Genomic DNA, 13,986 nt, shown 5'->3' with positions numbered 1-13,986 from the left:
TGTATATATAGAGATAACTTTATTGCACGGCAATTGTACAGGTACAAAGTATGGCAACTATTAAACATAATACAAAATGGAAGTAGTAACTTAACAACTTAATTACAAATTCAATACAATAAGGGCTAGCATAAGTTTTTGATAGTGTTATAAATGAGTGGGGCTTCTGGGACCCCCCTCCAAGACCCACCGAAATCGGGTTATTTATGGCTGAAAAATACTAAAGTTTCGATGGCTACTGTTGGAATTCTGATAAAGATATGGAGATAACTTTTATATTTCCACATAGCATAGGTTTCATAGTTGTACAGACCAAAAGTTGAAGAGGAAGCGTTGAAGTTAAGAGGGTGTGCTAGGGGGTTACCGGAACCAATGAAAGCAGAATTTTCATCCCTATGAATTTTAGTCATTTTCAAGGCGCATTATCTGCCCTGGGCAGTGGCTTTGGTGAACGGTTTTATTGCTGCTGGAGAGAGGAACATCTACTGATTCAAAAACAAGCGTCGTAAATTTGGGACCTTTATAACGCGGGCCGTGACTGGGGGGTCTTTATGGGGATTTTGGGGGGTTTGGACTATAGTAAATCTAGTAATGACGTCTCACTACAGGGTATGTTAGGCCCAGTTTTTTTGTGACAATGTGCAAAAATCACTAAACAATTATTAGAAAAGTCTAATTAATTAGCAGTATTGATTTGGGCTCTATATGGGGGATATGGGGATACCTGTAAAGGACTTAAACTAATTCTACACATTTTATCAATGTTCTCTTAGTTGTAGACAGGTAGTAAGTTCCCTAATAACTTTTACTTTGTGGTAGATAATAAGAAGGCTCTGCATGGGGGTTATGAGGAATCCACAAATGGAGCTTCCGTTTAATACACATGCCACATGGAAGCAGAGGTAATTAGTACATAATGGCATTTCACTCGGAAATAAGGTAACAAAAATGACAAAGAACAATTATAGACAATCATGTTCGAAATACGGGTACTTGTACTTTTCTCGATCAAGACAGAGCAGTACAGATATACTACATTGTAGTTACAGACATTCACTATGGTACATTGATGGTTTCATTTATCATCATAAAAAATTATTTGAACACAAAAATATAATAAAGTATAACAATCATACAGAAAATAACATATCACAAATTAACAGTTTAGCATACCAGTTGCAAAATAAACTTCAGTAACACACAAAATATTTACTTAAGCTGTTGAAATGCATATCACAAAAGGGATGCATGTGTTTTACAGTTTTATCTTCATCAAGTTATTGCTACAAAATCCTCTATCCTACAAAGCTATATAGTTGAAAAACATCTTGATATCAGTTTCCACATGTGCATGTGCCTATGATGGCATCCAATGCCTGTGTGAATGACATTTTTCTTGCCATAGAGCCTGTAACGTGCAGATGGAAATGATCACATATGCACTTTAGTTCCTTCAGCTTTAATGATTTGAGACCTTTGGCTTTTGCAAGTTCGCACAAGTTAATATCTTCAAATGTGATCGGATGACTGTAATCAATGTTATTATACACTGTATTTCGCAGTGCCTGCCAGTCGCCTTCCTTTTCTATCGCCTCCATGTCTGTATTCACAGATTCTGTACTTTCCTGTCTCTGTGCTGCTGACAGCCTAGCAAAATAGCTCGTGATCTGCTTGGCTGTGCGCCACTCGCTGGGCTGGAGCAACAGCTTCCCATCAGATCCTTTTGCGTGCTGCATATCCCGGGCCACTTGAGCAGCGTCAGCTTTCTGGCCCGACGTAGCCCCCTGATTGAATATGTCAGTCAGATAGGTCTTTGTCTTGTCTGACATCCGCTGGCCACCTTTGGTAGTCCGGATTGCCCAGCCTTCACTTGCAACACGGGAGGATCCTACAGCGTCAGCTCTGGACGTTTCTCCAAGCGTCTGTGAGGCTAACACAGGGCCATGAGCTATACCAGTCACAGCGTGGGCCCACTGCTTGCGTATTTTGTCGTATGCGGACTCTCGCTCCAGTTCTTTAAGGTGTTCTCCAACATCCATGTGCTCTTCCAGCTTGTTGGCTGAGCGGAATGTCGCCACACATCCTGGCTCAGGGCAATGGAACAGCGGCGACTTTTCCCCACCTGTGGATGTTGTGATGTGACTTGTGTGCGACTGTGGGGGGCCAAACGGTGCTGTGATCTTCAGGGTTGGAAGGTCCTGCGTCTGTGGCACTGGGGGAAATGACACCACTTCTCCAACCCCAATATCAAAGGCTCTCCAGACTCGTATGTCCTCATCGGTTTCAAACATGAAGTTGTTCCATGACTTGACACCTTCCCATTTTTGTCTTGGATACTCCCTGTTTGTTTCTTCCGTTTGTGCCACAGCTTTTCTACATGTACTGATCCTATTTGTCTGGCACATTTCTTGTCCTGATAACCCCCATGCATAACCTTTTCAGTAGGTTCCACATATTTAATGTTTCTTGGTTCTTGTAAGGAACGTAAACTTTAGAGTAACAATAAAATGCGTAAAACCAGTTTAATTCATTTTAAGTGTCCTCATATCCCCCATGCAGGGCCCAAATCAATACTGCTAATTAATTAGACTTTTTTAATAATTGTTTAATGATTTCTTCACATTGTCACAAAAAAATTGGGCCTAACATACCCTGTAGTGAGACGTCATTACTAGATTTACTATAGTCCAAACCCCCAAAAATCCCCATAAAGACCCCCCAGTCACGGCCCGCGTTATGAAGGTCCCAAATTTACGACGCTTGTTTTTGAATCAGTAGATGTTCCTCTCTCCAGCAGCAATAAAACCGTTCACCAAAGCCACTGCCCAGGGCAGATAATGCGCCTTGAAAATGACTAAAATTCATAGGGATGAAAATTCTGCTTTCATTGGTTCCGGTAACCCCCTAGCACACCCTCTTAACTTCAACGCTTCCTCTTCAACTTTTGGTCTGTACAACTATGAAACCTATGCTATGTGGAAATATAAAAGTTATCTCCATATCTTTATCAGAATTCCAACAGTAGCCATCGAAACTTTAGTATTTTTCAGCCATAAATAACCCGATTTTGGAGGGTCTTGGAGGGGGGTCCCAGATCTCCATAACGAAAAATAGCTGGAGGGTTTTAATTATATGGCTGTTCATAGTTCAACATACCTATCACACATACAAAGTTTGAGCCGATTTGGCCGACCCCCATCTTCCCACCTCTGCCTGGTTTTCTCATGCAATGACTCTTAAAACTTGTTGTACTTGATTTGAGAAATGTGAATAACTTATTACGTAAAATATATCTAGAGCGTTCCATGACGAAGTGAAATTCATCTTCAATTTGCATTGGACAAAATGGTCAAAACCTTTGGTTAGGAGCTACATTATGATATCTGCCCATAAGCAGGAAGACAGTTTCTATTGATCGGTTTTCCGGTAAGATGTATAAAGAAAACCCTCCTGTCAATCTTCTGACGCCATGCAAACAGTTTGAAGTGGCCGCTCAGGTATGCCGGGAATGACAAAGTACATACATGTACATTGAAGTTGGATGAAAACCTCCCCTAGTGTTGTCAAAGGTGCGACCCGAAGATAGGCATAATGATAAATATTACTAGTTGTACTTTGTGTCAGCGTACCACTGCCAATAAAGATATGTTGCTGCTAAAAAGAATAAATACAAGACTTAGTTACAACAAGGACTGGTTGCAAAAACTAAAAGAAAAGAATCTAAAATCATAACAGATTTGGTTCATAAAGGAGGCCCGCGAGTTCTCGCAATTTTTCAGCAAGTTACGAAAAGGAGTTTCTCGGGAAAGTAACTGAAGCTGGACAGTGTGTCAGCCTCGAGGAAAGAGTACTTCCTTGATTCATCTAATGAATTGCGACTGATGAGCAAAGTTGCGACTAGCCTGGTATCCAAACCTATTATAACTGCCGAGTCCCTCTCATCTTCTCGGTAGATTAGATATCAGTCTATGTTGCGACAACTGTTGAATAACCAGGAGATAATGTTTGACCCAGGACCAGGGAATACTTCCGGGTCATCTAACCGTGACTTCCTGTTTGTTGGAAGTCGTGGTGCGAGCGTGTCGAAAAAGTACCCATCCGTAGGCCTTCCAAAGCAAATAGCTCAACATTCGTGGCTTTAGAGACAGCAGACTTGCGTTTTTGTGCAAGGTTCCGGTTCAAGTTTGTTCAGGTAAGACGATCTGTTGCATTTTGGCTCTAAAAGTTCTGTAGATCTGAAAGAAAAGTGAAGCGCGTGTGGTGAAAAAAGATTTACAGGAGGCCCGCGCCCAACCGACGTAATTCAAAACTATCGCAAATCTGTAACTACATGTTTCTGTGGCTGTAAAAAATGGACCATAGTTGCTTTTGAGGAAGAGATTTTGAGAATGTTCGTTTGGAATTTTGCTGTTTCTGCACCAAAACGGTAGGAAACCTTCGGACAGACGGACGGAGGAATGTAGAGCCGAGAGGATAACGTAAACAACGAGGGTCTGTTGGGGTTTTTACAGTCTCTCTTCTCTTTCGATAAGAATTTTTAGGTTGTTTATTCAAAGACAGGAGAACATGTATGCATTTTTATGTATATTCCGATTGTGGAGTAAATTTTGTATAGTTAACTGATGTGAATAAAACTTTGTTGTTGTTGTTGTTGTTGTCCTTGTTTAACGTCTATTATATCGCTAGACGTGGTCTCTTGGTGCTGTGTTACGCTTGGTTCAGATACGAGGGTATTGTCTCTCTAGGTCTTTAACTCTTGGTCGCTTGTGCTTGCGTGCTGCTGGAAGTGTTTCTAGGAGAGCACATCGAGTCTGTGCGTGCTCTCAATGTACCGGGAGAGAGCTAAGTACATCTGCTTGTTGATTGTCTCAGGGAGGTCTTCTCTCATCCCGGCTAGAGTGACGATATCCGTGTCTCTGCATTCCTCTGCAATGTTGTATGTCTCGTATAAGTTCTCAGCTTCTAGCAGCATGTGTTGTCTTTCCTTTTCGTACCGAGGGCAGTGGTACAGGTAGTGTCTGGTGGTCTCCAGAGCACCGCAGTTTGGGCAGTTTGGTGAGACCTCTGGGTTCTTCCAGTTTTGGTAGGCGTTGAGTCTGGTGTGGCCACTCACTAGCTGATTGATGTTTACTTGTGTGTTTCTTCTTCCATGTGTCCTGCCTTTTTTCTTCATGTTAGTGGCGATTTTCTGCATGTGTTCACTTCTCATGTTCAGCTTCATCCTTCTGTTCCATCTCTCATGTGCTTGTGCTTCAATGTGCTTCATGGCTTGATGTTTTGTCCAAGATGTGTATTGGATGTTTGTAGCTTCGTCTGCTGCCAGTTTGGCTTCCTTGTCTGCAATCTCATTTCCAGGGATCCCCATGTGTCCCGGGCACCAGATGATCTGTATGGTGAGGCCTTGAAGTTTGAGTGCTCGTAGTTTGTTTCGGATGGTGTGTACCAGGCTGTTGTAGGCGTCCACTTGCTGTACTCCCATGACGCTCTCCACCGCAGCCTTGCAGTCGCAGAGTACGAGTACCTTAGATGTAGTGATTGTGGTTTGTCTTCTGGTGATTGTGTTGATGGCCAGGTGAAGGCCTTCAAGTTCCCCTTCATAGTTGTTAGATTTGGCTGCTACAGATTTGCGTACTGCGAAAGGTTCAGTGACTCCCCATCTTTCATAGATGACTGCAGCACACCCTGTGGGCCCTGGGTTTCCTAGGGCTGAGCCATCTGTGAAGATGACGGTTGTTGGTTCCTTGCTGTTTGAGATGTGTTGTAGAGTGTCCAGGATATCTTCTCGTGCCTTGTCTTTTCCCCCTGTGGTGTTAGTTGTTGTTGCGAATGTTCCAGTTATACTGCCCATGGTGAAAGGGGGGAGTCTGGCGTCGTAGTATGGTTCTTTGTCTACGGTGGTTTCATCCATCTCTTCTTTCAGCTCGTTGAGTCTTGTCTGGAGTAGGTGGAGCGGGGATCCTGTCTGGGTTGTTGTTTTTTGAGTCTTGATGTGAGATATGGTGTCGTAGATGGGGTTTCCTGTGTGTTTTGAGGTCATTCTCAGGTACGCCTGGGCTTGTCTGCAACTGAGGTGGATGTCGATCGGTGGGATTCCTGTCAATGTCTCCAGGGCTTCATTGCTTGTTCTTTCGAGGCACCCGGTTGCTGCTATCAGTGCTTGTCTTTGTATGGGCGAGTAGGCCTTCTCCAGTTTGTCTTTGGCTGTGATTGTGCATTCCGAAGCATAGTCTAGGATGGGTCTGACCAGTGTTGTGTATAGCAGGATGTGGGCTTGTTGGTTTGGATTCTTCTTGGCTTGTGTGACTTTGCTTACGGCTTTCAGGGCCTTGAATGCTTTTGTCCGCGTTGTTGTGATGTGTTTGCTGAAGGTGAGTTGTTGGTCCAGGGTTACTCCTACCAGCTTGAAGTCATCTACCAGTTGTATGTTCTTGTTGTCAACTTTCAAGTCCTCAGTAGTGTTGTCTGCATGTGGAGGGGGGAAGATCATGGCTTTGGTTTTGCTCGGCTCAACCTTCATGTTCCATTGTGGGCACCAGTTTAGCATCACTTTAGAGATCCCTTCTTCTACGCATTTCCTCACTGCTTGGACGTCTTCTCCGGTCTTCCAGGCTGCGGCATCGTCTGCGTACTGGAAATTGTCGAGGTTGACGTCAGAGTATGCATCGGCTGTGTACAGGTTGCAGAGGGTTGTAGAGAGGACGGCTCCTTGTGGTATTCCAACTTTGCTCAGCTGTGGTTGTGTGGTAATGGTGTTGATCTTGTAGGTGGCTTCCCGGTCTTTGAGGAAGGAGCTAAGATAGCATAGCATCCTGCCTTTCACTCCTTTGTTGATAAGCTTGTATAGCAGGCCTTCCTGCCATACTCGGTCGAAGCAGGCCTCGTAGTCTGCAAATACAGCAACGGTAGTTTGGTTTAGCTTCCATCCTTCTTGTATGTTTTGTGTTAGTCTGAGGACTCCGTGAGGTGCACTTCTGTGTCTTCTGTAGGCTTCTTGAGTAGGTGCAAGGTGGTTGTTTACCTCTGTCCACCACGTAAGGCGGTTGTTGACTACCCGTTCCAGGATTTTGCCTATTACACTGGAGAGGGTGATGGGCCGGTATGATTTGATCAGGTTGTAGTTGTCTTTGCCGGGCTTTCGGATCAGAACTTTGGTATCTTGTTTCATTTGTTTTGGTAGCTCTCCTTGCTTCCATATACACTGAAACATGTGTAGTAGAGCTTCCGTCAGTCCTTCACCTGCTCTTTTGATCATGATAGGGAGGATCCCCTCCGCAGGACTGGGTGCAGAGTTGGCATTCATCTTATTGATAGCAGCTTGGATTTCCCCCAGCTGGAGGTCTGCATTTAAGGGGTCGTCATGTTGCTCGTCTTGTTGGTCGTTGTTCTTGATTGCATCTGTCTGGTGATCTATGACTGCATGGACTGCATGTGTGACGTTGTCTTTCCAGTGGCTGAGGTCTCCAGACATGTCTACTCCGCTAGGGGCGTATGTCTCTGTGGCTATTTGTGCAATGTCTTCGTCTGTGGTGGCTATGTCTCCGTTGGGTAGGTTCAGGGGCTGTATGACGGTCTTTGTGTTCTTGTTTAGGTGTGTTTTGATAGTCTTCCAGAAACCTTGTGGTCTCCTTGGGTCCATACTTTTGAGCTGTGCTTGCCAGTGTTTGTTCTGTTCGTCTTCTTCCATGAGGGTGAGCGTTTCTTTCTCTTTTAGGTATTTGTTGAGGTTGTGAGTGTCTCTTTTTCTGTGAAATTTTCGTAGGGCTGTTTTTGTGGTCTTCATTTGTTGTTCAAGTGCTGCATTCCAGTGTCCTTTGCTGTGCTTGGTGATGGTCTTCGTGCTTATGATTCCGTCTGTGCATTTGTTCAGTGTGTCTTTGAAGCTTTCGTAGAGGTCCGATGTGTTGATTTTAGATGGTTCTGTGTGGTCTCTGTTTTCTTCTAGCCAGTTCTCAAATTGCTCGTGTGTGGTTTTTTCCCATTGCTCCCAGTCTACATTTCGAAGGTCCCATCTTTGGACTTTGGTGTCTGGTTTCTTGATGCCGATTTGCATTGTGATCAGGTGGTGGTCTGTTTTCAGTTGGACTTCGGGTTGTACCCTCCATCTTTCAATCAGTTGCGTTGCTTGCTTGTTAGTGATAGTTAGGTCAATGACGCTGTTTTCTCTTGTTGGTCTGTAGTTGTTGATGACATGGAGCTTGTTTGCCAGCAGGTGGCTGTTGAGATGGTGTCCAAGGTGGTTTTCTCTTTCATCTCCCCATGCAGGGTGCCGGGCATTTAGGTCTCCGCACAGTATCAGGGGTTTGTTGGTGCCTTGGAGAGACTTGAGTACACTCATGACTTCATCTATTCCCTCTTTGTTATCAGGTGGAACATAGGCTGAGATGAGAGTGAAGCTGCCGGTGTCTGCGTAGATGTTCACGGCAGCGATGTCTGCATGTGTTGTGTTGGTCAGCTTTATCTCCAGTACTTTGATGTGTTCTTTGGTAGCAATGGCAACTCCTCCTCCTCTCTTTGTTGCTCTACTCCTGAAAGTCCAATTCCAAGTTTTCAGGCACTGGGGTTTGTCCGTTTTATTCCAGACTTCTGACAGGCAGAGTATGTCTATGTTCTGTTTTCTGCACATGTGTTCGACTAGTGTGGCGGATGTGTTGATGGAGCGGATGTTTACCTGGGCGATGTTCATGTTGAATCGTTCAAATGTGTGGCTACGTATGTGGGGAGGAAGACTTGTTGGTGATACTGGTTCCAAGATGTGGTCACATGTGGGAGATATATGTACTAGTAGGCATACTAGTACTAATGGAAAGAACAAGGTGGTAGTTTTCTTCATTCCCTGCTCTAATTGAGCCTTTCTTCTAGCCTTCGTCTGGTTTCTAGGAATTGTTTACACCTTGGGTCGTTGGCGGAGTGTGTGCCTCCGCAGTTGATGCACCTTGGTTTGCACGGGTTGGGATGTCCCTTGGCTCCACCACACCTGATGCAGCTGGGCTCCTCCTTATACAGTCTGGCAATGTGTCCAAGTCTGTGACAGTTGTAGCACCTGATTGGTGTGTTCTTCTTGCTTCTGTAGGACTCTACGGTTACTTTCACACCTCTTATAGTGAGACTTTGAACAAAGAGTTCGTTGAGTTGGCCTTGTGTGGCGTCTACTCGTGCAACCCTCAGGGGTTTGCCTGTGTCTTGGTAGTGGTATCTGTGTGCTTTGACTTGAATTCCGGTTTGTTCCAATACGTTTTGTTCAATTTCCTCTTGTGTTACTTCTGCTGCAATGTTTTTTAGAATGGCTCTTCTCCCGTATGTTTGGTTTGTTCTGTGGCTTGCGAGTTTATCTTGCTTAGCGTTGAAGGCACCGTCTTTCCACGGTTGTAGCAGTTCTTCTGTGGCTTTGGTGGTTTTGCAGTGTACAGCGATGCCTCCCCTAGGAAGTAGGTATGCGAGGTTGATGTTTTGAGCGCAGTGTGGTTTGTTTCTGGCGATCTCAGCGAGTATCTTCCCACTGTTTTTGTAGTGTTCCGGTTTGGGAATTCCGTCGATGACTACAATATGTTCTGATGGGCCCTGGATGTCACTTTCTTTATATGAGTCTGATGTCGGTTTGTCTTCCTGTAGTTTCCTGTTGTCTTTCGTGTTGCATATGCTGTAGTCTAACTCTAGGGTAATGCACTGTGCACAATGGTAGGATTCGCTGTTTTCTATGAGGAAGGCACAAACCTTAGGAGACAGTTTGGCACATGAGCTGTGCCACCACTTGTCACAACTGTCACAACAAATCCACTGTCCTCCTTCTGGGTGGTCGTTGGCACAGACACAGACCTCTTCCTCAGCAACTTCTTGTGAGACTGGGTTACGTCGTGGTGGTTTTGCTAACCTGGTGTTCTTAGATGTTGGTGGAGACTTTGTCTTGAGTACTATGCGGTTGCTTGATTTTTCCTGTTTATTCTTTGCTTGGTCACTGTTCTTTACTTGGTCGCTGATCACAGCTGGGTAAGTTGGCCCCTTGTTTGGTGTATTTTCCTTCTCTTGTTTCTGTTTTTGAGCTCTTGTATAGGGCATATCCAAGAAAACAAAATGGCGTCGGCTTGGCTTGGGTTATCTTGGGTTCTAAATTTCAAAGTAGTACTCTTCTCATTTGGTCAAGGTTTCGGATATGAAAAGGAAACTACTGTAGTCAGGAGACCGACTAACCTGTTTAATGTCAGATGTATCCACAGTTGTTTTGGAAGCGTTGTGGCAGGAGATTCGTCTCGGCTTGGGCCGGCTTGGCTTGGGTTGATTTGAATCACAATATGGCGCCCTCCCACTCTTGTTTCAGCGTCAGGAAAAAGAAGTACGGAAGGCTGCAAAACTCGAGTTCTTTACCTCCGGACGTTCCTTCAGTAAAGCCAAAAATCTGTCTTAGCGAATGTCAGATGTATCCACAGTTATTTTGGAAGCGTTGGAAGCGTTGTAGCAGGAAATTCGTCTCGGCTTGGGTCGGCTTGGCTTGGGTTGTTCGGAATCACAATATGGCGCCCTCCCACTCTTGTTTCAGCGTCGGGAAAAAGAAGTACGGAAGGTTGCAAAAAACGAGTTCTTTACCTCCGGACGTTCCTTCAGTAAAGTCCAAAACTCTGTCGTAGCGAATCCCCTTTGTATGATGAGAAGAAACCGTTGTACAAGCCTTATTTCGTGGAAAAAAGCTTGAAGAAACGGGAGCTCTCAAAAACACGTCCACTCAGTTCACGCACACCACACATACACCAACTACTAGTCTAGTATATGTAATTGGCGGCTGTTTAGTTTTGCGACGGATTGTTTCGTTGGAAATGAATAGATCATTGAAGTTAGCATGGTTTTAATTTCTCGTTAGGGAAAAATGGAGTGTTCAGGTGGTTTTAAGTTCGTGTTTGAGACAATAGTAGACAAGGGGGTAGGAGGACAAAAAATTTGCAGTGGTTTTAAGTTCCCTGCGAAGAGCTTACTGAGAAAACAGCGAATATAAAACCATCACAAACATTTCTGCATTTACAGTGATTGGCACGGACTAAAAGAAGCAAACTACTTGTGATACAGAAAATAAGGAGGTTCAGTGTCTCTTGCCTTTAATAATCACTTATCTTGTTTCTACAGAAGTTGCACCAGATCTAGGAGGATGGCATCGGCTAGCAACGTGCAGCATCTGGATGACGGCAGCAGAAAGGCGAAAAATGATTCCCAACCAGGCAGAGAAAAGAAACGCTACAGGTGTGAGGAGTGCAGCAGGCAGTTCAGTCAGCTGCATGATCTGAAGAACCACATGCGGACTCACACAGGAGAGAAACCGTACAGGTGTGAGGAGTGCAGCAAACAGTTCAGTCAGCTAGGGAGTCTGAAGACTCACATGCGCACTCACTCTGGGGAGAAACCCTACAAGTGTGAGGAGTGCAGCAGACAGTTCAGTCAGCTGGGTAATCTTAAGACTCACATGCGCACTCACTCTGGGGAGAAACCCTACAAGTGTGAGGTGTGCAGCAAGCAGTTCAGTCAGCTGGGTCATCTGAACAGTCACATGCAGACTCACACTGGAGAGAAACCCTACAGGTGTGAGGAGTGCAGCAAGCAGTTCAGTCAGCAGAGTGATCTAAAGAAACACATGCGCACTCACACTGGTGAGAAACCCTACAAGTGTGAGGAGTGCAGCAGGCTGTTTCATCGGTTGGATGCACTGAAGAGACACATGCGCACTCACACGGATGAGAAACCCTACAGGTGTGAGGAGTGCTGCAGGCAGTTCTGTCAGCTGAATGATCTGAAGAACCACATGCGTACTCACACAGGAGAGAAACCGTACTGGTGTGAGGAGTGCAGCAGACAGTTCAGTCAGCTAGGAAGTCTGAAGACTCACATGCACACTCACTCTGGGGAGAAACCCTACAAGTGTGAGGACTGCAGCAGGCTTTTTCATCGGTTGGATGCACTGAAGAGACACATGCGTACTCACACGGACGAGAAACCCTACAGGTGTGAAGAGTGCTGCAAGCAGTTCAGTCGGCTACATAATCTGAAGAACCACATGCGGACTCACACAGGAGAGAAACCGTACAGGTGCGAGGAGTGCAGCAGACAGTTCAGTCAGCTAGGAAGTCTGAAGACTCACATGCGCACTCACACAGGGGAAAAACCCTACTGGTGTGAGGAGTGCGGCAGGCAGTTCAATCTACTGGATGATCTGAAGAAACACATACGGACTCACACAGGAGAGAAACCCTACAGGTGTGAGGAGTGCAGCAGGCAGTTCAGTAGGCTGGGTACTCTGAAGAATCACATGCGTACTCACACGGGTGAGAAACCCTAATGGTGCAAGGAGACAAAAGGCAGTTAAGTGACCTAGGTGATCTTATTCATGTGCATGCCCAGTGAAGCCTGCAGATGTGGAAGTGAATCAGATATAGAGCTGTGTACCAAATTTTAGGTACAGGTACAGGTACATGGGTTAAGGTACAGGTCCGGACTTGTTCGGAAAATGCTAGTTTTTCAATAAGGACAAAAGCATGTTTGAACTGGTAAAAACATAATATTTGATTGTGCTAGGTATTATTTTGATGAAAACACAGATGAAAATTTGACTCCAGCCATGCAAATGTGTCTTATGTGCTTTAGAGTGGCTTTAGAGCACTGCCATGGTAATTTCATAGTAATTTTTTCTGTCAAAGTGGCCATCCCCTGAGTCAGGTCCAGTACTCTAATCAGATAGTTTGGTTAGCTGTTGATCTGAACACTTGCGGTACATGCACTGACCTGTCAGTTAAGTCAGTTCAGTTCGAGTTGATTTTATAGCATCGTTAAATGCGTAATTTAGATTCCTTATGAATAACCCAGTAGGCTGTCATACTCAACTTATAAAATTCGGTTTTTAAGATGCTAGATTTGTTGGAAATGTATATTATGTTCAAGTTGATTTTCTGTCTTGTAACTTCGCTGATGGTAAATTGTGTTTTCTTTAACAAACTAGAACTTCACATTGTTTTTGTATATTCATGGACAAATGACTAAAAGTAGCAAGTTAATGTCTATATTGGGATGGTTCCTACTTTAGATCACTTACACTCGTTCACTCTCACTCACTCTTACAACTCTCACTTTCCGTGTTGTTTTACAACTCTCACTTTCACTGCTCCTAGGAATACTTAGTAGCAACTTCAGCTATGTTGTGTGACATTATATGATTAAGGCGCTAGTTTGCGTTTAGATGGGAGAAAAATAGCTAACAGTAGCAGTTATAAAGTTGAAGATAAGTCTGATTTTGTAACTTTTGATAGTCTTATCTGTTGATTTTGATACTTTACCATTTTTCATTGTTTGTGGTAATTTGACAAACTGGTTATTTGTAAAGCTCCAAATTTGCTAGATAAATGCAAGGCTATATAGGACAATGCACTTTTCTTGGTGAGAGTTCAACCCTTTTCAGTGTTTTGTAGTGATGTCCGAACTAGCACGTTCTAATATATAATCTTAGATTAGAGCTACATGTAAGACGTTGTGTGGACGAAGACGTCATGTTAAAGTCTTTCATTTCCCAAAAAGAAGTTACTTGCTTCATGTGCATTTGAACTTTATTGCTCGACAATCGTATGTGGTACGATGCATGGCAACAGCTATTAAACAACAACACTACAAGGTTAATCTACCTTACGCAATAAAGATTTGAAAAAATATCAGTACATGAGTGCACCACATATTTGAAAATGTCCTGATGTATGTATCCCGGATACCCGCAATATACGGTGATAGAATATTCTCCAGTTGTTGGCAATGTTGGTTCTGTAATGTTTCAATGCGTTTGAGTTTTATTACGATCCACTGTATGACTATCAGCTTCCGAAGAAACTTTCCTACGCCTTGGAGCATAATTGTACAGCACAAAACAATCGTACAAATAATTGCAACATGAACAAAGTATTCAACATTCAGAAACACACATTACAATTCAGATCATAGAGGTAAACGTTATTCATTGAACACTACTAG

General features: G+C 44.0%; 1 protein-coding gene across 1 annotated transcript; it reads left to right on the top strand.

The window, feature by feature from the left end:
* The first annotated feature begins 4,047 nt into the window (after positions 1 to 4,047).
* On the top strand, positions 4,048 to 13,724 carry LOC136429809 (zinc finger protein 678-like). The gene is made up of 2 exons (XM_066419789.1): positions 4,048 to 4,192; positions 11,110 to 13,724. The coding sequence occupies exon 2, from the start codon at positions 11,132 to 11,134 to the stop codon at positions 12,311 to 12,313; it is 1,182 nt and encodes a 393-aa protein (XP_066275886.1). The 5' UTR covers positions 4,048 to 4,192; positions 11,110 to 11,131; the 3' UTR covers positions 12,314 to 13,724.
* Positions 13,725 to 13,986: the final 262 nt, after the last annotated feature.

The sequence above is a fragment of the Branchiostoma lanceolatum genome, chromosome 3 (genome assembly GCF_035083965.1).
Source record: "Branchiostoma lanceolatum isolate klBraLanc5 chromosome 3, klBraLanc5.hap2, whole genome shotgun sequence".
Taxonomy (NCBI): Eukaryota; Metazoa; Chordata; class Leptocardii; order Amphioxiformes; family Branchiostomatidae; genus Branchiostoma; species Branchiostoma lanceolatum.
Note: the sequence above shows the minus strand (reverse complement) of the source record. Positions and strands in the feature narration are given on the sequence as shown.

Excerpts from the sequence above, each read along its gene's own strand:
- LOC136429809 (XM_066419789.1), top strand. The coding sequence starts at position 11,132 with ATGGCATCGGCTAGCAACGTGCAGCATCTGGATGACGGCAGCAGAAAG.